The sequence below is a fragment of the Scomber japonicus genome, chromosome 5 (genome assembly GCF_027409825.1).
Source record: "Scomber japonicus isolate fScoJap1 chromosome 5, fScoJap1.pri, whole genome shotgun sequence".
Lineage (NCBI taxonomy): Eukaryota > Metazoa > Chordata > Actinopteri > Scombriformes > Scombridae > Scomber > Scomber japonicus.
Genome location: NC_070582.1, coordinates 24750240 through 24774434, shown reverse-complemented (window position 1 = coordinate 24774434; position 24195 = coordinate 24750240). Strand labels below are relative to the sequence as shown.

Below are 24195 nucleotides of genomic sequence, written 5' to 3'. Positions count from 1 at the left end.
AGCCCAGCAAAATGTGCCTTACTTTTCTGAATTATTTGCTAGTATAAATTCTACTTTATACATAAGACAGCTGGGTCTTTGACAGAGTGTCATCTGTCATATAGGTATGACATCTACATCTGCTCAGTAGTAGCATTGAGAAGCCGCCCCACTCTTCTTTACCAGCACTATTTTATATCTTAAGATAGTGTAGATATCTGGGTCTTTTTTCTTCTTCTTACAGTTCAATTACAGGTTTCATCCTGGGCAACAAAGTGTGCTTTGTAAACATATGAAACTGTATTTTATTTGTTTTTATTGATGAAATGGTCAAACATACCCTGCATAAATGCAGGTAAATCCCTACTCTTATAGTGATGTGCTTAATATATTTACATAAAATCAAAATAATATATTTCACATTGTATATGATTGGTATTTTGTACCCTTTGAACAGTCTATATACTCAAAGCTTAATTCATAGTGACTTCTAAAGCCAGTTTATCAGTAGGGGTGGGAATCACAACATGATATATTGCAATTCATTACGTTTTTTCAACTGCAAATTATGTCCCCAAAGGAAAACTACATCCTGCATGCTGACTGTCACCTCTGCTGGCCTCACCAGAAGACAAACTATAGCCATCTAGTGGACTAAAAAGCAGTTTAATTTTATTATTCTAGTACCAAAATATTGCAATACTATGCTGTATCGATCCCCCCCCCCCCCCCCCCCCACCCCTATTGATCAGTGCCATTGTAGGCATAATTAAAGAATCCTTCAGCTGATAAGTGCACTTCACATAATAAATATATCCAGTTATACAGCTGTTGGAATTCACATTATTGGCAAACTTTAAACCGTGTTACCTGTTACCAAGACTGTGATGTCTTCACAATTTTACATTATATGATTTCACATTTAATTAAGTCTCTCCAACTTTATAAAAACAGTTATTGTTTTCTTCAAAGGCTCCTCCTGAGGCAGCGTGTCTTCAAACTCTAATCCACATAATGCACTTCTGCTTGGAGCTCCTTAGTGATATACCCAAGTAGAGCGGCTGTAAGTTGCTGCTTCAGTGCGGCATTGCCCATCACTAGAGCTGTTAGCTGGGCCACATCTGTCCACTGAATGTCTCCCAGGATGGCCAAGAGGTCACTGTAAAGCTTCTCCTGCTGCTGAGGGCTGAGCTCCATGATGATCTGAGGCAGCGGTTTAAACTGTCCACTGGTCAGCCAGCAGCCAAGAAGGCCTCCTACAGCACCACCTACATGGGGGGAAGGTTTAGAACTTTTGAAATGAAGTAACTGTATTGATCCGTCCTACACACAAACAGATGTTAACAATAAATCATTTGCTTTTATACATTTTGAACAGAATACATACATTTAAATATCATTATACCAGCAGTCACAAATGAGATGACTATTCTTAAACAAGATATACAAATAATTGTTGCCATTTTTCCACTCACCCACTGCAATACCTAGAGGACCTCCAACCAACCCTCCAGCGAAGGCCAGACCACCAGCTGCTGCTGCTCCCTTCCCTGAGCCCTTCACTGTGGTCTGGATTTGCTGATTGGCAGATAACTCACAACACAGCTTCATAACATCATCGATCCGATGACACATACTGTGAATCATATTTACAATGTTCATGAGATGTGACAGAAAATAGCCTAAGTGTCAGCTATGTAACAATCCAGCACAAACAATAAGGATAGAATAAGAAATCAGGAAAATATTGTTACAATGCTGGTTAATAGTAAGCTTAATTTCAATTAACTAACTGAGCTCAATTAACTAACTGTTATTGAACACAGTGGCACATTTTCTTATATTTGGCAATTCAATGATCTACACACGACACTATTTAATGGTGTTATAGCCCTGATTGCATCAGAAAGCAGTACAGGACATGGGCTACAGTGTCATCTTTAGCCCCTTTATACAAATGACTATAGGAGGCTAGTCCTGCTGTGATAAGACACATCAATGTAAACATACCTTGCTGTTATGAAATCCACATCAATATTAGCTGAGCTGATTTTACACTGTTATTTTAAACTGTGCTCTATCCCGTCGGCTACTCTTGATTTCTGAGGTTGACTATTATAGTCAATAGACTAACCGCAAAGCGTGATGGGAGCATAGGAGCGACAGCAATGATACGTTCAGGGACCATCGACAACCCCGAATTCTACCATTGTTACTTAGTGTTACAGGAATTTCATTGACAATATTGATATTGATATATGTTGATAACTTTATTCTAATAGTAAACAACAGCAAATGTGTAAATTGTGGAGACGTTCACATACCCCTGTAACTTTTTCATTTTTTTTTTTTTTTTTAAAGTGTGTCTTTCTGGTGCACATATGAACACTGAAAGAGGGTTTCCTGTTTATAATTGTTGTTAAAAAAAAATCCCGTTCAGTGTAAATGAGGGGATGTGTCCACACCGTCATTTTGTACAAAAAATATATTTAACAGTTGATATGAAAGCTTGTATGAGGCTTCAGCAGTCTGAGTCATATAAAGTGGATTCTGCCACATTTAGTCTTTTTAGCATCAAATTCCCTCTTTGTGTTTCCTCAGACTGTGTTCCCCTGTTGAGCTGCATTGGAAGTAGGCCTATGGTCACAAAAAGAGGAACGTTGCACTAAAAAAGACTCTAACTTTGAATTATATCTATTTGATTTGACTCATTTCGATGTTTTAGTTTCAGATAGACATTTAAATACATTTCTGCACAGAAGGAGGTATGTGGAAGAAAACATATTTTAATGTTTTTTGGGCACCTTTTGTTTTAAGAGAGACTTGAAAATGGTGTACTCGTCCTTTAATTTGTTAAGTAAGCGCTTTTCAGCTTGTTCCAAAATCTTCTATCTTCTGTGTGTTTTAAGGAGCAAATTAAGGGTCGTTTGATGTTTTTAGGGGACTCTTGATTCTTGGGCCTCTTTTCTATTGCGTTAATTTATTTCTGACATTTCCGACAACCCTTAAAAGCAACAACATCAGCCAATGAGCGTCATGCTAGAAGGGGGCTGGAAGCATTAGAGATTATTTATATTCTGAATCCATACTTGTTCTTCAGTTCACAGCAACACTGTCTGATCTCATTAATCCCTACAGATAGCTGCATGCTCTATTATGTGCATGTGTGTGTGTGTGTGTGAATAAAGGTTGGAACTATGATATTTGTGCAAAAGGACAAACCCACCGAGTCCCATGGGGAGGAAACCCAGTGGTAGTTTTCAAATAGACTGATATCTGAAGATGACTCTGTTTGTCACTGTGTTACTGCGTCTGTGCAGCTGCAGCAGTATTTTAACTGCTTTAAGTGTGTCAATTGTTTACATTTCTGCAATCGTCCACATTTACCCAGAGTACATCGGGAGACAGTTGCGTCAAGACCGTTTGTTATGGCTACAAAACGGAAGTTGTAATATTTCGTCTTCAAAATAAGAGTGGGAGAGATAGCGTGTGTAATATTATATGTGTTTTCTGAACTGCTTTGGAAATATAGGTTTCTGATCTATATTCTGGGAGGAATGCGAGTTAATAGGGACCCAACCATACTTTTTGTTCCCCACTCCAGACATGTATTAAGACAGTATTCTAGTTGGAACAATATTGTGTGTCTTAGTTTTTCCTTTGGTCAGCTTTCAGTGTTTGTGCACTGGCTCTTTCCACTTCACACTTGTGTAAATTGAATGGACCAAGATATGCCCCTAACTAGTTGTGTCACATATGTCACATATTCTGTAGCAGATTCATATGAAAGCCTCATAAAGTTCTGTAGCCCAGGGGCCTCCAGTGATGTTAATGCGCCCCTGTGCACACATAGCCTATCATCCTACACAGCTAAACTCCAACATCCGTGTGTACAAAGTGTACAAACAAGCAAATGAAGCATATTTTTGAGTGGAGGGAGACAAATACAAATTTGAATGTGTTACACCCTGAAAAAGGGGAAATATCAAGAAACTACTTGGACGTAAGGCTTCCTCTCTGGCAGCTTCATCAGGAGTGAAGCAGAGTGGCCTCGGCAGGCAAAACTAATCAACCTTGATTAAGAGTTCAACATATTCATAACCGTAACCTAGTTTTTAACCATTTTAACCTCTTTCTCATAACATAACATAAGTATTTTAACCCTTTATGAAACATGAAAAGTATATTTACATTTATAGCATATCTATTTATAAATGGATTCTCTTTTAACTTTTTCTGATGACTGATTTTATTAGGCTACTATTTTTAATGACTGTTTTCACTGCCTTATGAATATGGTACAAACACTTAACACTTTTTATAAAATCAACAGCAACACAAATGCAGACTTTTTTTTACTTAGGATCATTTTGTTTTGTTATTGTATTGTGATTCTGGTACTGGCTTACAACACACCCCTTATATGCTATTTGTTTTATGGTTTATGTTAATATTTTACTAATTGCCGGACAGGCTGGACAAATGAGTGAAGACCACGCATGAGCTGTTACTAAAAAAATACGTTTATTTTACATAACCAAAAGGGAAATGAAAGTAACCTCACACATAGCCTACTGACTACAGACCTGCCACTGAGCTGTTTTATGTCGAATAACCCGACCGGATGTAATGCAGTCATTTCCAGAAGCTTGATGTGGGGGTCTGGTGTGCATGGCGCAGCGAGAGTGACGAGGAATATTTGCCTTGGGATTATTAAAACCGTGGATATTTTTGGAAATAATGCAGAAATCCTGAAATGAGAGTGTGAGATGCTATCACTTCCGAAAGTGTGGATATCAACCACTGCCACACTGATGAATAACACCGGAACGGGTCTCAGGAATAGCTGCTGCTGCATTCATAAACATTTCTTTAGGACTCACAACAAATCCTGAGCTCTTGTTTTGGGGTTTAAAAAAAAAAAAGAGACAACACATATTCCTGCTGTGCAAGTGGGTTGACAATGGCTGAAAAAAGTACAATGGATTTAGAGCATCTCGGTGGAGTTGTCAGGCTTCGAGAGGAGCACGAAAAGGTAATTTAACCAGATGATACTGAACACTTTGCTGGCTATCAACCAACGTCTCGTTTAGCCCAGCCACGCGGTCTTTGAGCCACGAGTGGGTCTGCCCAACTGCTTTTTACACCAACTGTAAACACTCCTGCACTAATTGTATCATGTAGCAAATATATAAGTTGTGACCTTTTCGTTTGACTGCTCATTTTTTTCTAGAAGCTTCCTCCCAGTCCCTTGCAGCCACTTAACCCAGTGGTTTTCAAAGTAGGGTGCGGGGGCCCACAGAGAGTCCTTGAGGTGCTTTCAGAGGGTCCCACAGACAAAAGGGAATCATTTATACTTTAATTTCATCCATAAACAACAGAATGTGTGGCTGTGTTGTTTTTGGGTTTCATACACTTCCTGTCATAAAACATTTTAAAAGCAACAGTCTTATCAGATGGGAGTCCATGGTCTAAGTTGTGTCAGTTTAGGCTTGACCTACATTACATATTCAAGTTCCTGTTTAATAAATGTTGCATAAAGTTAGTTATGTTGACTTTCATTTGACTTCTATACTCCAAACATTACTATTAGTTTGACTTGTAGGTTTGTTGGCCTCCATGCTTTCACTTAACACTACCAGGAAATCACACAAATCTGACTTAAAAGGTTTTACTTTTGGTTAAGAATTCAGTGTTGACTATAGAGAGAGTGGAAATCTTTCATACAGTCATACAGTACACTCTTACAGTGCAGTATTTAAATAATATGAGTAGGTATGTGTGGGGGTGCCTGTGCTGCCCTCCTAAATATTTGAATGTAGTTTTTACAGCTGTGGCATTTGTCATGACATCCTGCTTCCTTGTTTTGCTTTGGTGTGTTGTATGTTTCTCAGTGCATGACTTTTAACCTTGAAATTATACTCTCAATATGTGTGTTTGTAGTTTTCGGTCCAATAATGGTACTAACCAAAAGATTTTTATGATAAGAGAATCTGCTTGCGGTGATTATCACTGTTGTCCTCTAACTTTTTTTAGGCTATTAAATATTCAATGTTTAAATTATTTGTCCTAAAAACAGGTGGTGAAAGACTGCGAAAGTCGGATACAGCACTGGTAAGCATGGCTTTTTCAGCAGTTGCACAGTGTCGGTTTTATCTTGCTTGCATTTGACTGCACTGTTTAAAATCTCGAATTTACATCTAAAAGCAGAATGGTCGATAAGTTCTGACATTTCTTTGTGCAAAGAAATTCACTCAAAAGCTCAATATTATTTTACCAATTCCTGCCATGTAAAGTAATGTGTGTTTGGGAAGTCAGAGTCAAGATTTTTCAATTTTTTTTGTCAGGAAAAGCAACCTCATGTACTCGTCTTTCTTCCATTTCTATGAATACAACCAATTGTAAAATGAAATCAGATAATGCGCTTCTGTCATTATCAACTGTTCTTTCTGTCAGTTAGGTTGTACATTAGGTTAAAACACTGTTGGTGTAGCTCCATGTTTCAACTGCACAATCTGTTTTATTATAATAATTGTGAGTTTTGCCTCCACGATTCTGTGGAGTATTGATGCTTTGCATTGAGAGTGCAGGCTCTGGTCAAAATCAACAAATGAACCACTCCCCGACTAATCAGAAGCATTTGTTGTGAACAGGCTTTGATTAGGTGGTTCATCCCTGCTTCCCAAATACAGTTGTTGTGGCGAGAAGGAGAATTTCAGTATACAGCAGCAACCTCAGGAGCCACGGTGGGAGTTGGGAGACATCATTAACTTTTTGTTTGGTCTATTTTCATGTTTGACTAAAAACTACTTGAATATAACGTTATGTTATACCATTTTCCACAAGTTAACACAGTTCCCTGTAGTTTTAATCAAATGTATCTGATATACTTTGGTTAAAATACCACAAAGATCAAGCACCACAGCAGCCTTCTCATCCCAAATACATACACATAAGCATTGAAACATAATAATAGCCCCTTTTTAAATTTGCAGCCAGTGAGGAAAACTGATGAAATGAAGTCTTTAATAAGGGGCTTTTGGGAAGAACAGTACATTCTTCTGTCACTAGTATACTTGTGAATGTTGGAAAACTCATTGAAAGTTATGAATAATTGCAGCATTTCATTTATGTTACATCAAATCTACTGTCTCCCCTGACGGGGGAAACTGGAACTTCCCCATCACCCCCCTTGCTGTGGGTTGCTCTCCATTGTTCTAAAATAAGTCAAACAACTGTAACTAGATAACAATGGCTTCAGACACAGATGTGACCACAAATGAAAAAAACAGTTTATTTGAGTTGTTCGCCTTACGTCATTCTGAATCCCTGATTTTTCAGGAAAAAGGTGTCGGGTGATTATGAAGCCCTGAAGGACCGCCTTACAACACTTCCAGATCAACTGTCCTATGACATCATGGTGAGCGCTAAATTTATTTACAACACACAGGAGAGGAAACACACATATTGTTACACAACATGTTTATAATGGATTGGTTTTAGGTTAAATTCCAGTGTCATGAGCTGGACTGTTATTCTTAACTTTGCAGAAGCAGATGCTAAATATATATTCTTCACTACTGTCACACATTGTTCATGTCTTTTCTCACTTATATGTCCACATTCTGCTTTGTTTCAATGGGTTTTTCTGTCTGCTCTTTTTCCATCCGCTGTGCTATAAACAGGTGCCATTTGGCCCTTTGGCCTTCATGCCTGGGAAGCTGGTGCACACAAACGAGGTCACGGTGTTGCTCGGTGACAACTGGTTCTCCAAGTGCTCGGCCAAGCAGGCTCAGAAGATAGTCGATCACAGGATGAACTGTGAGTCTGTTTGGAAGAGATTGTTACCTGCTCTCTATGAAAACAAGACACCGTCATTTTATTTTTAAATATAGTAGCTCGACACTGCTCTCCTTTATCCAGCAGAGGGTGCTGTTGCATTAATTGAGGTAGCTTGTTTGAACACTTGTCTGACAGAGTTTGCATGATTCACCACTTAAGAAGAAACTTTTTTTAATATCTGCGCCATGCAAAATTATCCCTTCACTGAACTGTAATGCTGCTTGTAATAACTGTAGCGACGTGTTGGAGCATGTGTGATTTTTGACACTTTTGCAGCACTGGTTTCACCATTGTCTTGTGTTGTAAATCCTGTTGTGATAGTAGTTCATAGCCTTTGTCTTCCATGTGGTCAGATCAGATCCTGCTTTAGGTAACATTATTGTTCATATAAGTGCAAGAACGTATACAGGAAATGATGTGTTTATTATAATACAGGCTATGTGTCGCTATACTGCCCTGTATGTTTTCCTTCCTGCTCGTTCCAGGTCTGAAATATCTTGTATGAAGTCAAATAGGCCCAAGTAATGATCTCTGATGTGAACATTATTAGAGTGTTTAGTGAAGCAGAAATGTGCTGCCACAGCCTATCCACAGCCGTCTGCCCCCCCCCACCCCCCCATCACCACCAGCGCCACCTCCTCCCCACTCCACCCCACCAATCTTCTGACCCTGCCCACCCCGCCATTATAGAGCTAAATGCTGTAATACCAACATAGCTAGCTGAAATGTGTCAGACAGTGGCTGAGTTGTCAGGCCTTCTGTGTTTAACCTTTCCTCACTTCCAGTTGATGCACTGACTGGAGGGGCTCCCAATCGCCATGGAAACAAGGGCCCTCTGCTGCTATTAGTAAAAGGGCTTAATTGTTGTGAAGATTTAATGATCCAGAGTAGTATTCAGGGCAGAAGATATTATGAACTGTTTGTGTCATCATTTTTCAATTTTTTACCCCCCCAACTTGTTTAGGATTTTAACTCTTTAGCTGCACATTGTCAGTGTTATGTCGAATGTTTTATTGGAATCTATGTTGATCTGCAGCCTGTTTTTTTTCTCTGCTAGTTTTGTCAGTCTGTCTCCCCCTCCCAGAATGCACAACATGATGATCTTTCACCTTTTTCTGCAGATGTAACGAGTGAAATTGATGATCTGTCCAAGACGATGAAAAACTTTGAAGCCAGAGTTGGGCTGGCAAAGGATTTGGAAACCATGTCAACTGTATGTAGCATTCTGTCAAAGTCAAATAAGATGCTCAGAAGAAATAAATGTGTGAATAGTGAATGAAACAAATGTATTGACTTTGCTTCTGCTTTAGACTAAAGGGGAGTATGTTGAAATCAGAGAAGACACCGGAAACAATGACACTTCTGCCACCAAAGGTAGGTGACAGCTTTTAATGGATTCTACATCAAACTCAAGACAATATGTAAAAAGTTCTGTCTCATGGTTTATTTGCTTCAACAGGAAAGCAAAGAGTAGCCCACAAACCAAATTCTAAGCCTAAATTGGATGCCGTGTTGGATCTTGAAGAGGAGGATGAGGAGAATGAAGAAAACACAAATGGAGGGAGCAGAAAAGGCATCATGAGCAAGGAGGAGTTGTGGGCTCGACTGGATGAACTGGAGAAACTGGAGGAGCTCCAGGATGAGCGGGACAGGTACATGAACATGCTCTGTGAAACTGTTCAAAGTTACACCTGAACGTTCAAATTTGGTGAGTAATTCACATGTATGTATTTGTTTTTTATCTTCAGGTTATCTGATAACGCAGACATAAATGGTGAGGACACGTCATCCTCTTCCTCAGAGGAGGAGAAAGAGGGAGATGCTGCTCCTCCTGTAAATGGACTGAGTCTGAAGCCAAGTTGGTCCTCCGTACCCCACAGTAAAGCGTCACCCAGCGGAGACATGAAAGAAGATGACGAAGAAGAGGAAGGCAGCTGTTTGCCCACCATTTATTTCTCTCACACAGTTGAACCCAAGAAGGTCAGTGACAAATATCTTCATCATTTTACAGATTTAATGTTAAAGATATTGTATCTTTCCCCCTCTCTTCTCTCCTTTTACGTTTTGTTTCGTCAACTTTCTCATTATCCTTTTCCTGCTTTCCTTGTTTCACTTCAAACCTGTCTTTGTCATTTGTTTAAGGTGAGGATAAACACGGGAAAAAACACCACATTGAAGTTCAGTGAAAGGAAAGAACAGAAAGAACATTCAAAGAGGAAAAAGAAAAACGGCCACAACGGACACTCGCATCACGAACTTCACAAAATCACAACACCAGCAGACATTTATAGGTAACAGCAATATGTTAGAGCAGTACACCAAAGTTAATGAATTACTGACATTCACATGGAATAAATTCAGTCGTATCATACTTTGTCAAAACAGAAACTGGTCTTTGTTTAGTGACACCGGCCGGTTGTTGTTGTTTCTGTCAGGTTGTTTGTGGATGTGAAAAACGGGGAGCCCATCCCCAGGAAGTCCATCCTAAAGTCACGTAGCCGAGAGAACAGCGTGTGCAGTGACACGAGCGAGAGCAGCGCGGCAGACTTTGAAGAACGCCGGATGGTCGGTCGCAGCTTCAGCCATGATGAGGCAACGCACAGCGACACCAGTGACGGCATCACGGAAGAGGACAGTCCAACAACAGTGCCGCTACACCCTGCCAGCCGGTTTGAGGTAGAGGACACATGCTTTGTCTTTTAGCTTTTGTTGTCTTGTCATGTCTCTACAGTGCAGTTACAGTATGAGAGACTCTGCATTTTATGAAGCAGTTAAATAAAATGACACTTTTGAATCTCAGGCCCCTTAATGAGTACATCAAAATAGTTAAAATTGGAGAATAATGTGTCTGAACAACTATTAAATGATAGTCAGAAGAGGCGTAATGAACAAAATAACCAGCATGACAACAGTTCAACACTTTTGTGGATGTCCTTATCTGGCATGGACCATCAGGTCTAACACGATAACTATGTTCAAGTGCACCACCAAGGTCATCATAGGACTGACATCCAGAGCAACCAATTGTCACCTCGGGGGAGGTGGAGGATTTAATGCTTTCTCTAGCCTGATAATCAATGACCCTACACTTTTGCCATCTCTGTGAGGTGAAGGTTATTAGTCATCAAAGTTAACATCAGTGTTGTTTCTTTCTTCTGCAGGCCTTTTCAGGCACAGTGGTAGAAAAGGACCCAATGCCTTCGACTGTCCCCCATCTGACCATTGCACCACCAGCTCTGCCAACCATACTGGAGAGGAAACAGGAGGAGGTGACGTCCGACGCCCCGCCTCAGCAGCCTGCGAAAAGAGTGTCGAAGTTCAAAGCTGCCAGGTTGCAGCAGAAGTGACTGTCGGCGAGCAAATATTCATGGTTCACAATAACTTCTTACTACTTTTTTTTCTACAACTGGACAAACCTTTCTCTCCACTCCTTTCTTTCACTCGTCTTTGATTGATCACCATTCAGTCTTTCCGGCTTGTGTTAGCTGATTGCTATCTGCCATGTTTTTTTAAGAAGTCCTGTTAACCTGTCAACTGCTTTTCTGTTGATCCATGCTATTGCCAGTTTAGGTAAGACTGTAGGCTTTCCCACTTAGGATGAGTTGCCTTTTTTTTGTTTCTTTTCAAGTATTGATAATTAAACAGAATCAGGTGTCAGTTAGATATCATTTTACCTTGTCCTGACCTGCCTAATGAATGTATGTATTCCTTTGTGACAAGCTTTATGTAAAGAAAAAAAAAGACTATTGATGGAAACTAAAAGGAAAATAAATGATTTTGGCTACAATCCTTGTTTCATCTTCCTTTCTTGAAAGAAAATATCTTGTTCTGTACCTGAAAGGATGGATCCTGAATATTTAAGTCAGAAAGTGTTTTGAAAGGTTTTTCTCAAGTTGTCATTACACTGCATAGCAATAGCGTGTAATAGTCAAACATTTTAGCTTTTGATACCTAGTGTAAATTGTGTTGGTCCTTAAACAGCTATTAAATGACACTGACTGAGCTAATATGGTCTTTAAGGAATCACTGTTACCCCATTTGTAGATTAGAATTTGAAGAGCTAAGTAAAGCACCACTCTTGAATCAAATTTCAGCCAAACATTTAGGGGAGCAATAAAATCTCATCAATGCTGTAACATCAACTGAACACAAAAATACTCACTCCAGTTAGTAAAAGTGCAGTCATAGTTCAGCCTTAATGGGAGAGAAGACATTTCCAAGCCAACCTCTCTGGCAACAAGTCAACTGGACCCAAAAACATCCAAATTAAATTGCTGAGGATGTGAAGAAGAAATCATTTAAAGGTGAAAGTCAAAAGTTAATGGCTGTAGTCAGTGAGTGAGGAGAATCCCCACTGAAACACATTAAACTTCTGCCCTGCTCTATGAAAGGATATGTGAATGATGGGGAAATCCCCTCCATGACATCACTGATCGAGATGAAAAACACTTCAAATTTGAGTCCATAGACAGCAGCGTAGAAAAGAATTTGTTTCCCAGCATGATGTAATGTGGATAGCCTTGCCTTGAACTGCAACAGTGGGAAAGAAAAAAACAAGACAATGTGGTGGTTTGATGACATGGACAAAAATACCACTTTAAGTTGGAATAAAAAGTGACAGGTCATCCAGTCTGTGTTTAAGTTATGTTGAAGATATTTGTATAACTATTTATGCACTTAAATATGCACTGAAACTTTGCTAATGCAGGAAAAGGAAATGCAAAAAGTGTTGACTTGCATGGCTATACACACTATACATATCACTGTAACATCACAGGACACAGTGGGATGCCCTAACATGATTCTGATTAAGTATATATTCTTTATTCAGATACAATAATGTAAAAAGACAACAAGCCAACATACTTACATTTAACTCCGCATCATATCACTTTATGACTTGGAAGAATATATTTCCTTCTTCTTCTTCTTCTTCTTCTTCTTCTCATTATCATCATCATTATTATTATTATTATTATTATTATTATTATTATAGTTATCATTATTATTATTATTATCATCATTATTATCATTATTATTATTAGAATTACTATTATTATTATCATTATTATTATTATTATTAGGGTTATAATGATGATAATTTTGCTGATTCTAAGCAGATGTACCACTTTAAGAAGATCTTCAAAGTTGACTTGGGTTCATTTAAGTGTGATTAATTATTCATTTTACAGCTCATTGACAGTTTGGAATTGTCTCTGACTCTTTGCTTACAACAATCCTTTTAAACCAGATGAATATGCTTTGAGTCCTTTTGGGACTTTTGGGTTTGCTTTTATAGTGAACTGAAAAAGATCACTTTGTGGACTGAACTGTCTTGTTTTGGACATGATTTTGATTTTGAGTCGGGGGCCACTGATAGACACCACTGTACTTTGTCCCCCCCGCCCCTAGCTGCTTTAATTAAAGTTGCGTCTTGTGAGCTGAAAGGCTATCACTCCCCTTTTAGTTAAATGGTGGGAGTGCAGGTCTCTGATAAGAAGCTTTTAAACAGGTCCTGAGGTGACTCTGCCCCCTCGCCCCCCCCCCTTCATCAGGATTATTACTCCAATATGAAAATCCAGGTAGCATGAGACAGATTAGGCAATGCTTAACATGCTAGCGTTGTGTTGCTAAGACACAGATCAGTGGACTTAATGTGGGTTAAGCTGTGAAGGTATATGCCAGAACATAGCAGAACTACATTTCAAAGAAATCTAACATGCAAACTATGTAATGGGCTGGAACAAGCACACACTCGAGATCTACATTTCAGGGATTAAGAGGGATTTTAAGAGTTGTATGATGAAGGTTTCAAGTAGGTATTGTTGTCCAGACAGGTGCTCAGGCCTGAGAGAGAGCGAGGTGGGGGGAGGGGAGGGGGGGATTAAACAGCAGACAGTATACCTGCTTAACTGCTGTTTTAACATATGATGTGAAAGATCCAGCTGCAAGGTATCTACATCATTTACACTCACGGCCTATAAGAGGAAATGTTTCTTTGTTCCTCCGCTAATGAAACTCAGGTGGGAATCACAAGTGTTCAGGTGATCCATGGTGATATCTCAAGTCTGATTATTACACTGCTGCTTCTGTCCTCAAGCTCTATACACATTTCTGCCACTGTTAAAATATGTTTTCTTGCTGTTTGTTATGTTTATTGTGTGTTTGGCTGGATTAAAAACTCAATATTCATCAATCAAAAAGTATTTTCATTTGCTTTAACTTTTACCTCATGTTGTCATTTTTAATTGCAAAGCAAGAGCACAGAATTTAAAAAACCCAACATTTTCTCTTTAAACCAACATTAAATATACACCCCAAAACCAAGGACCTGTTGCTGTGTCGATGTCCTCCATATTTATTTGCTCTAAAAAAAAAGAATTAGCCAATGTGTAAGAATTTCTCAGAGAAACATTTTTACAATACATTCACATTTTTGTAGTAAGATAACTCCTCACTTACTTGGAGGGTGAACAGTGAAGGTCATATAAGTGGCAGAAATGTGATAGATGTTACAAGCATCCAATTCAACTTCCATTCCATTCCATTAATAGAGCCATTTACAACTAAAACGCTGAATCGCGGAGGGAGTCATCCTTTATTCCCTTGTTTACCAACAAACAGTTTTGGATACAGCTGTTGCCTTTTTCAATACACGACAACATATTACACACAGCCAGCATGTGTAAAATGATTTTTTTCTATATAGAGAACACATTTAAAGACCATAAATCCATCGTGCTTAAAGGGGAAGTTTTCAAAGAACATAAAAGTGCTCTTGCAGGTAATCACCTTATCTAATTTGACATGCATAATACCACGTAAGACGTTCAAATGCATTGGGCTCAGAGGAAGGATTGACAATGTCTGCGTCTTGTGTCTCAGTGCACATTTACGCACGGTGCCAGGCTGTTACACTTACACACCAGCGGCCAGATGAGGGAGACATACGGCTTCCGGACATATCGAAGTATCCCGAGTAATTTTATAAGATTTCATTACCTCTTTCTTCAACTGGAAATACAACACAGCAAAGCGCACTGCTGCCTTCGTCTGGTGAAAGCGTAACAAGGTTTCAGAGGAAGCGGCAGTTCAAGAGGAAATCTGGGTCTGACTGTGAGCTGGGCGGTTATGATAAAGCGTGTGAAGCGTTCAGTCCGTCAGTCAGCAGTCAGTCATCCAGTTGAACATCACTCTCCTCTGAACTCCAGCTGTCACCTCGTGTCCTCCGCGACTCGAGCCGGCCAGGTAAGACATCTCACTGCTGCTTTTTTTTTTTTTTTTTTTTTTTTTTAAGATTTACTCAAGTTATTTGTGAAAAGTGAGTGAGTTTTAGTTTCTGACGGGTTGGATTTGTGATAAACATGCGTTTGCCAAAGCTGTTATAGACGGCTTTTTTTTAATCGTAAAAGTAAGTAATGGCGAGAGCTTAAAGGTGACTGTAGAATTCAATTATTGTAAAAATGAAGCGAGATATATTTATGTGTTGAGTGTAGAAGACAGCAAGTGTGTGTTTCCGGGGTGTTTATTTGTGCGTATGTTTTATATACAGTAGACCATGCACATATCCCACAGTGTTTATACGACCTTCCATCGCAGCACAGCACATTAGTTGTTGGGTTTTTTTTAATTCAGTGCATATTAACGTCTCGTTGCAAAAGATAAAAATGACAAAATGACACATGCCATTCAAACCAGGATAAAGAAGTTATGTGGTTGTAATCATAAGAATCATGATGTAAGATTTCTGCACATTTAAATGCGCCCATGCTTATCAAAAAATGAGTTGCCTAAAATCAGTGACACCATTTACAGGTTTTTAAAGTTGCAGCCCGCTTAAACAGTTTTTGAGAGGCTGTGCTTTAGATATTGAAAAATCTTTTTTTTTTTTTTTAATGTCACCTGTACAGAGTGGCACAGCCACTTTCAAAGCCTCCATCACCCTCTGCCCCCCTTCCTCCTGTTTCCAAATGCTCTCCTTTGAAGCGATGATGCCCCATCTGTCATATGTGAGCAAAGAGAGACCATGCTCTGCTCTTCTCAATTACTGAATTCTCCTCATGCCAGCTCCGGTGGGACAGGAGGAGGAGCAGGTGGGTGGCAGTCAGTACAATCAATCAACATGAAATATTCAGCTTTGAATATACACATCATTTACAACTACTGCCGCTGTCCTTGTTAGAAACACCCCAAAAAGAGTTGGGGTGTTTGTCTGAGATGTTTTGCAAGTGGGACCATGTGCTTGCTGTGACACAGTTCCTGATTTATATAAGGAAAAAAAAGGTGATGGTGGGGGGTCGGGGGCTGTATTCAGGTGACACCATCTTTTTAAATGTAAAACTATAGCCTGTATGAAGACCGGAGGGGAAATTATCATCATAATTGAGAGGAAATTAGGCAGAGGGAGGGTGAGTAGATGAAACTGTATTAAATGTATCGCCACAGCCGTTTTCAGCCGCTGCAATATATTCATACAGCTTACATGACAAAGCTCAGCTTGGCAACTTTCTCCCCTGATAGAGGCACTTGTTTGAACACGAGGCACATGATTTGAATATCTTTAATCCACACTGAAATCAACAGGCCAGATGAACTTTTTGGCACCCTCCTACCACCACATTGAGTAGGATTTTCTTTCCCCCTAAAATGCCTAAGCTATTTAGACTTAGGCTTAAAATCACTTGAAAGAAAAAAAAGTGAGGCAAAAGTTATTTGATTTGTCTTTCCCACGCGGGCTGCAGAAATCCTGGATCTTTGAGATCATATTGGAGAAAATCTGAACCTTTCCAATCATTCAAACTCTTCAGGAAACTTTGAATCTCCTAAGTGTCTGCCTTGTGATAATAATATCTCTGTGATGTTGCCTCATGAAATTTGCCCGAGTACCATGGCCCTAAGTATTTGAGCTATGAGGCAATACAGTGAAAAGCATAGCCCCCTCGTATGAGAACACAACAGTGAATAATTAATAACCTTGCTCCCAATTCCAGGAAAACAATAGCATATTGTAGGAACACTGCACTAATTTAACTAGAGGAAAGGAAAAAAAAAAACACTCAACAACTTCGACAAAATGTGGAATGTATTGCCATTGTTATAGAGCATGTCTGCATGAGTTTTGATCTAGTTTTTATAGCAGCAATCTTTTCTTGCTGCTGTGTTATAGGCTATGTGTATGTACAGTACTTTACTTTAGTATTGCATGCTGTATAATATTGTAGTGTAATGCCATTTGCGTTTGAGATTAATCAGAACCCATTAAATACCCCTCTCTCACCTGCTGGCAGTATGTGAGGTGGAAGTGCACATGCAGGAAGCTATTTTCCACAGGCCTCCTCTCTTGGCTGTCAACTCCCATTAAGGGGGAAGGTGTCATATCTGTAACACAGCTGAGTGCAGATGGCAGAGTGGAGGGGATGGCTCACCGATTTAAACAATGATTAATGAACAGAGATGGAAAACAAATTACATTGGACTATTGGAAGCAGGGAATTGTTTTTATGAAAATGTTAATTGTGTCTGCCAGGCTGATACCAAGAATGGGGGAAGGGTGGAGTGAGGGCAAGGCAGCGAGGCAACCAAGGGGCTACTGATAGGACGTCTACTACTCCCCTGGCTCAGATTATCAGCGTGTCTCAGCATGCAATGTTTAATACCGTACCTTGGCTTTAAGACCTCAAATGTGCCATAACTTTCAAGGTTTGGCTTTTTATGATGAACCCCATGAAGAATTGTCGCCCACCACTGCACCAATTAGCGTTATCTCTAATAATAAGTGGTTGTAAGTGACGAGAGAAGGCGCCCTGTTCTAGTTGTAATTATTGCGGGCGGGTGCAGCTGCACTACTTAGGGAGATGATGATAATTATTTTTCTTTTTTTTTTTCATTGCGGGTTGATTATTTAAGAGCATCATACACTCATCAGAGTAATCAGGAGAGAGTGATTAGTGAAAATCCACGAGGCTAACAGCTGCCACATTAAACACTTGCCTCTGTTGCCAACACACAGAGGCAGAGCCCTTCCACAGGACAGAGACGAACGAAAGCACTTCACCTTCAACTCCAGGACCACATGTGTTTGTTAGAAAGTCAGGGCTCAGGGCACACAGAGAATTAGAGTAAACAGAGCTCCCAATGAAAAGGCATGTTGTCGTGCACCCAAGGTCAATCTTCAATGCTTCAATTCAGGAGCAAGCTGAAAGGGAGTAAAAGTATGCTGTGGCGTTTTTTGGAAGTGTGGGAAATAGAGATAGTTAGTGTGCACTGACCTTGTCCTCCTCCTGAATTCTCTCCTGTTGTACTGAAATGTGTCAATTTCTACTGCACCGGTTTAACGAGGGCCGTTTGATAAAACGCCCAATCTGATACACAACCCGAAAGCAGTCTCAATTAGGAATGTGTCTGTGTGTGTGTGTATAGGTGTGTGTGTTAGGTGTTCATGCTGCACTGCTTGCTACTGTGTAAAGGCCTATGGATGTATTATGGTAAGGCCCGCTAAACTAAGGGCTAATTCTCTTAGCCCAGATGTTGCCTGAGCACAGTCCTGGGATCCCACTGGGTTGATGAGCTCAATCAGTGAAATGATGAAAAGATGATTTTGTCCCTGTAATTACAGTGTGTAAACTACTTAGCTAGGATTGCAAAGGAAGTCATTTTCTAATTACGCTGGTACCCCGTTGTCTAATGGTGGATGTTTTGTTGTTTTAGAGAGCGCGGGAGAGAGAGAGATTGAGAGAGAGAGAGGGATTGAGAGAAAGATTGTATGTGTGTGTGTGAGCAAGAAAGAGAGAGAGAGAGAGTGAGAAAGAGAGAGAGAGAGAGAGAGAGAGAGAGCTGGGGGCGAGAGAGAGACAGGAACTTCATGAGGGGTCTGTGCTGCGCTGCTGTGGCTCAAAAAAGACCATCACAAGGGCAAGATGGCTGCCAAATGAGAGTTCATTGAATTATCAGCCCAGTTAATGTGCCTTGGATTATGCTCTTTGTTTGTCAGTTTTTTTCTTTTTTTTGCTGTAGATGTCATAGCTTAATGAGATACTGTAAGTGGCATTACCAGGCTCCTGCTGTGATTTTGTGATGACTCGTTTAATGACTTTTGTTTTAGTGCCTCCAAGTGCTTTAGCAATTGAAAGTAGTTTCTTCTCTGTTTTTGCCATCTCTTTGCAGCTCTGCAAATATTGAGGATTGTTACAGACGAATGTAAAAAGAAAATCATCCAGACTCGGGCAGAAATGCTGTTTAGTTGAGTTATATAGTGACAAGAGTCTACATTGGCAATCCCGCCTTTCTTCCCCACCAGGCGAAGTTGTACTTCTAGAGAAAGCAAAACATGTCAGTATGTTGCGGACTGAAGAAGCTCCATTCTTTGAGATCTGTGTGAGTTCTGTTGGAGCTGGCTGCTGTCCTGCAGGGCCCAACCATCTGATGCAGCCTACACCATGTGGATAGGTTTCTCTTGTGCAAGGCATCCCCTACGCACCCCACACTGTTAACACACCCCATTGCACGCCAAAGCTTTGTTTGTGTCCAGAAAGAACAGGTGGTCTGTGCAAACAAGAGCAACTGTTTACACATTAGTGATTTAAAATACATTCTATATGCACGTGCCTGTGTGTGTATGTGTGCGCTTGTGCATGGGTGTGTGTATTTTGAGGGGCGCAGCATGTGAGAACGGGTGTCTGTGCATGTGTATGATGAGGAGAGAGTGTGTGTATTTACTTGGTCTTCAGGCACAGTGTGTGAGCGCTATTGAAAGCATCAGAGGAGCCTTATTAATGCAATGTTTCTATATGAAAAACAAGCATGCACACTCTGTAATATGGTTATGATACTGCAACTTTACTTTTCACACTTTAGTTTTTGCACAAATGTGTAATTTAAGAGTGAATTAGAAGTATTGACATTTAAAAAGTTTTTTTTAAAAGGTTTGAAGAAAATGAAGAGAAAGGTATACACAGCTGGACACCACTGAGCAATCCTGCTGTTTTCAGTCTGTCTTGCAAACATTACACGTTGTAGCTTTTAGGACAGTATGTTGCCAGAGGAACTTATTTTTCCTCCTGTTGTATTCAAGGCCACTAATCTGTATTACTGAGTGAGACAAACAAAATTAATCGAAAGCCTCCTTTCACTTAACATGTGGACTAGCTGACTCCCAAATAACCGCACATCACCACTGCACCACATGCATGCCAGATTTATTTTTACAGGGACCAAGCCAGATTTCTGATAGTTGTGAAAGGAGTGGCATAGATTTACTGCAGCCGCAACAAATGTGTATGTATTCCTTTATGAGTTCTTTAGCTATTACTCACAAGGAGCTAGTTTGTCAGTGCTGTGTATGCTCTTTCTGTGCTCTGTACTCCTGCAGTAATGAATGGTGCTGGTTAGACTATTCTGTCTCCGTCAGGCTTTTGGGGGGGCCTACAGAGAAGCTCCTATAGGGTTTCATTAATCTGCCTGTCAGAAAGTATATGGGTGCTATCTTTTGTACGGGTCATGGTGGGCAGCTGTGTAACCACTGCCCTCTTCCTTGTATAGATTCGTCCTTTGACAGGGCAGTCCACAGGATAGTTGGCTGCCTGATTTGGTGGGTGGGTGAAGTGAGGCTCAGGGAGGGTGCATGGCACTTGGCAACTTGCTCTGTAATAATGAGTAAGTTGTAAAATGCACACTGGACAGTCAGGGAATTCCAGGAATTTGGAAAGTCATGCTCTTGTATCATCTCAGGTGATTTTGAAGTATTTACATATATTCCTGTAGTATATAGGTTGCATCAGAGGGATAACTATGGTGCATTCATAGCATTTTTCTACTCTACCAACCAAACAGATTATTAATGCTTTGCCACTGCTGTTAAAAAGAAATATGCACTTCTGGTCTATAAATTTGATTCATGTCTTTCATTCCAGTGTCACCTCACTATAGATTTACAATATTGTCCATCCATCCTAGCTGACAATACGCAGCAGCTACAAAGTAAAAAGATTACATCTCCACCCTCTTGGAGATTAAATACTTTACAGAATCCATAACCTGATGGCGGTAAAAATAAATTTGACAATGTTTGATATTGTCAGATGTGAAATCATTCAGAATGCACAGCTCTAATGGCTGGTTTAAATGTGTATGTGTTAATTTTTTCCCCCTTTTATTGCCTGTGCTACATCACACCTGCTCCTTCGTTGTCTACGTGCGGCCACACCAAAGAGGCGCTACTGTGACACGATGCTTAATAACACTCAAGCACTCTCTCAGTCTGCACCAAAATAGCCTAATCCACTCTGACAGAGAAAACACCTGATGGCCCTGTACACTGCTCCCATCTCCACCAGTTCCTACATAACCAGAGTCCACACACACGAGCAATAAAGGTTTTATGCCTTTTTGCTATGCTTAGTTAATCAGAGCAATACCAGTATAATAAGTATGAAATGGATCAAGTGTATGTTAATATCATTCACTCACTTTCTTCCTGTCAGATATGATTAGGTCAGGTCTGTATCCTTATATTCATCTCAGCTCAGAGCAGACATGCTGTTCACACCAGCAATAGTTGCAGACATGCCATCCTCTTTATCTCTGTGGTTTTGTGTACAGCATTTTCATGACCTATAGACCAGCAGCAACAACAGCAGCAGCAGCAGCAGCAGGTGGCTGAGACTCACTGTCAGACATTTTGTTTGGGAGCTCTACACTTAAATTAAGCAGTGTGCTGAGTGTCTTTTATGAGATTTTAAAATAACATTTTGTTTTGGTTACTCTCTTCACAGCTGGAAGTGACAAGCAGGTAGAAAAGAGAGCCTGTGAATTGCTCACAGTTAAGCAGTAGTCAGTTATTTCATGAGAAGCTGCAGACACAAAGCCAGTTGAACTTGAGTTTGATCAATCATTATTGATTGGATGCAGCCTTCAGACTGAATACAGTGTACCACATTACACAGCCAAGGCTACAGCAGTACAGTAATGACATTAATAGAGGCAAATGCAATAATAGTTCAAATTACCGTAATCCTTGAAAGTGGGTGGGAGGTGGGCTGAACAACCCGGCCCCCCCCCCCCAATGTTCTGGCATGACCACAAAGGAATACCAACTTAAGAAATATGAAGTGGATCTGGTGCATTTTCATATAATTTACTCCCTTTTGTTTCTTGTCAGATATGATTAGGTCAGGTCCATATGGTTACATTGATTTTGAGAGCAGACATGCTGCTCACACCAACCACTGCTCCTGGCCTGCCAGCTCTTTATCTGTGTGGTTTTGTGTACATCATTTTCATGACTGACTGAGGCTGCAGTCCAGGATGATGTAAGCCTGTGTTAATTCAGTGTGGACAGTGCCGGCTTTGTTCTGTGCCCTTTGGTGCTGCTCTAGAGCTGTGCAGGGCTCGCTTATGTGACCTCTATCATTGTAGCACAATGTGAATTTGAAGCTTTGTTTTGCTGCTACAGTTGAATTAAAAAAAGAAGGCAGGGGAAAAGTGAAGCATATTTTAGCTTTCCATTTGGATATTTTCCTTTAACTTTAGTTTGCATTTTTGCATCATTAAGTTGTTTATTTTCCTTAGTACTCCTGTGACATAATTATTCTGGTAAAGGTTTTATTCAAATATGCAATAGACCTGCTGAAAAAGCTTAACTCTCATACTTTAATCTTTTTTTTTTAAGCGTTTCAGAGATTTGCGAAATGCAAAAGAAGGGCAAGTAGAAGCAGACAGTCTTTGATGTTTGTGCTGCCTTAGTATTGTGTCAGTACAAAATGAGATCAAGAAAAAGATTTTCACCTTACCCTTTAGTAAAGATGAGATATTTGTTGAGGAAGCCTTTGTGGTTAGACTTAATCAGCGTTTTCACAGTCTCCAACAATAATCTAAAACCACAGGTATACTTAAGACAGGATGAAGAGTCAGAACCTACTTTGCACTATTTCCTGACCTATTTGTGGTGCATCACTGGCATTATACAACAGTTGCAAAAGTACAGATTTACACTTTTAATTGACAGCACATAACCATTCTGACATTTTACTCACCTATTCTAGAGATTTTCTAACTAACTAGATATTAATGTATTTGAATACTTTCTTTGTTTTGGGAGAATTTGAATGCATTTAATGTTCTCTTTGTTCTTTCTCTAGGTCTGAGCTACAACAAACAGACATTTCATCAGAACAGCGTGAATCTACATCCTGTTTCAACTGAATAAGTGTAAACAGTCAGCATACAGTTCACTGCTAACCTCCGGACTGTCCCGGATAGACACCCCTGACCACCATACTGTAACAACAGCCAGTCCCTGAAAGGACAGCTTCATTACCCCATCCACCCACCCAATTAGGAGCCAGATGGCGCTTCTGGCCAATCAAATCATGGATCCAAGGATTCTCAGCAGTATGAATGGGAGAGTAGAGTTATCCCAGTTCTTGAGGGTTACCAATCAAAGCATCGTATCCCAGGTAAATTCTTCCCAGGATGACAACCGCAAGAACAGGAAGTATCCTTGTCCATTGTGTGGAAAGCGTTTCCGCTTCAATAGCATTCTTTCCCTTCACATGCGCACACACACTGGCGAGAAGCCCTTCAAGTGCCCATACTGCGACCACAGGGCTGCACAGAAAGGTAACCTGAAGATACACCTCCGTACTCACAAGCAAGGCATTCTGGGCAAAGGCCGTGGGCGGATCAGGGAAGAGAACAGGTTGCTTCATGAGCTTGAGGAGAGGGCAATTCTAAGGGACAGGCACATGCGTGCCGGTCACGTTGGCCTTCAGCAAACATCTAATATCACCCAGCTTCAAAAGCCGCAACTGCCCCAGACACACAAGCAGTTCTTAGACAACTCTGTTGCTGCAGAGAGCCAGCCACAAACATCCTTATCCCCTGAAGTGACTACCATCCATGATGAGCCCATCCAGCCCCAACCCACAGGTTTCAGGTGTTCATTCTGTAAGGGGAAGTTCAGGAAGCAGCAGGAGCTTGAGCGCCACATCCGAATTCTGCACAAACCTTACAAGTGCACCTTGTGTGAGTTTGCCGCTTCACAAGAAGAAGAGCTCATTGGCCATGTTGAAATGTCACATATAACTGCTGATTCAGGCCCAGGGCAGAAGCCTATGTTGGGAGCCAGTGACAAGGGGAAGCCTGCCGGTGAATTCCCCTGTGAGGTGTGTGGACAGACCTTTAGCCAGGCCTGGTTCCTCAAGGGCCACATGAGAAAACACAAGGACTCTTTTGAGCACTGCTGTCAAATCTGTGGCCGTCGTTTTAAAGAGCCGTGGTTTCTCAAGAACCACATGAAGGTCCACCTCAACAAGCTGGCTTCTAAGAGTAATCTCCCCGCTGAGCACAACACCTCTGTTAACATGAGTAATCTAACAC

General features: G+C 40.4%; 2 protein-coding genes across 2 annotated transcripts; one reads left to right on the top strand and one right to left on the bottom strand.

Annotated features, from left to right (window-relative positions):
- Nucleotides 1-721: 721 nt before the first annotated feature.
- zgc:112052 (protein C19orf12 homolog) lies at nucleotides 722-2098 on the bottom strand. The gene is made up of 3 exons (XM_053319251.1): nucleotides 1990-2098; nucleotides 1455-1615; nucleotides 722-1247 (listed from the first exon to the last, which is right to left on the bottom strand). Exons 2-3 carry the CDS (start codon nucleotides 1612-1614, stop codon nucleotides 982-984), a joined length of 426 nt encoding a protein of 141 aa, XP_053175226.1. The 5' UTR covers nucleotide 1615; nucleotides 1990-2098; the 3' UTR covers nucleotides 722-981.
- A 2534-nt stretch (nucleotides 2099-4632) lies between these two features.
- On the top strand, nucleotides 4633-11608 carry uri1 (URI1 prefoldin like chaperone). Its single transcript, XM_053319631.1, has 11 exons — nucleotides 4633-5014; nucleotides 6059-6093; nucleotides 7321-7399; nucleotides 7665-7800; nucleotides 8943-9034; nucleotides 9132-9195; nucleotides 9281-9473; nucleotides 9570-9801; nucleotides 9964-10112; nucleotides 10257-10497; nucleotides 10983-11608. Exons 1-11 carry the CDS (start codon nucleotides 4943-4945, stop codon nucleotides 11166-11168), a joined length of 1479 nt encoding a protein of 492 aa, XP_053175606.1. The 5' UTR covers nucleotides 4633-4942; the 3' UTR covers nucleotides 11169-11608.
- The last annotated feature ends 12587 nt before the right edge of the window (nucleotides 11609-24195 follow it).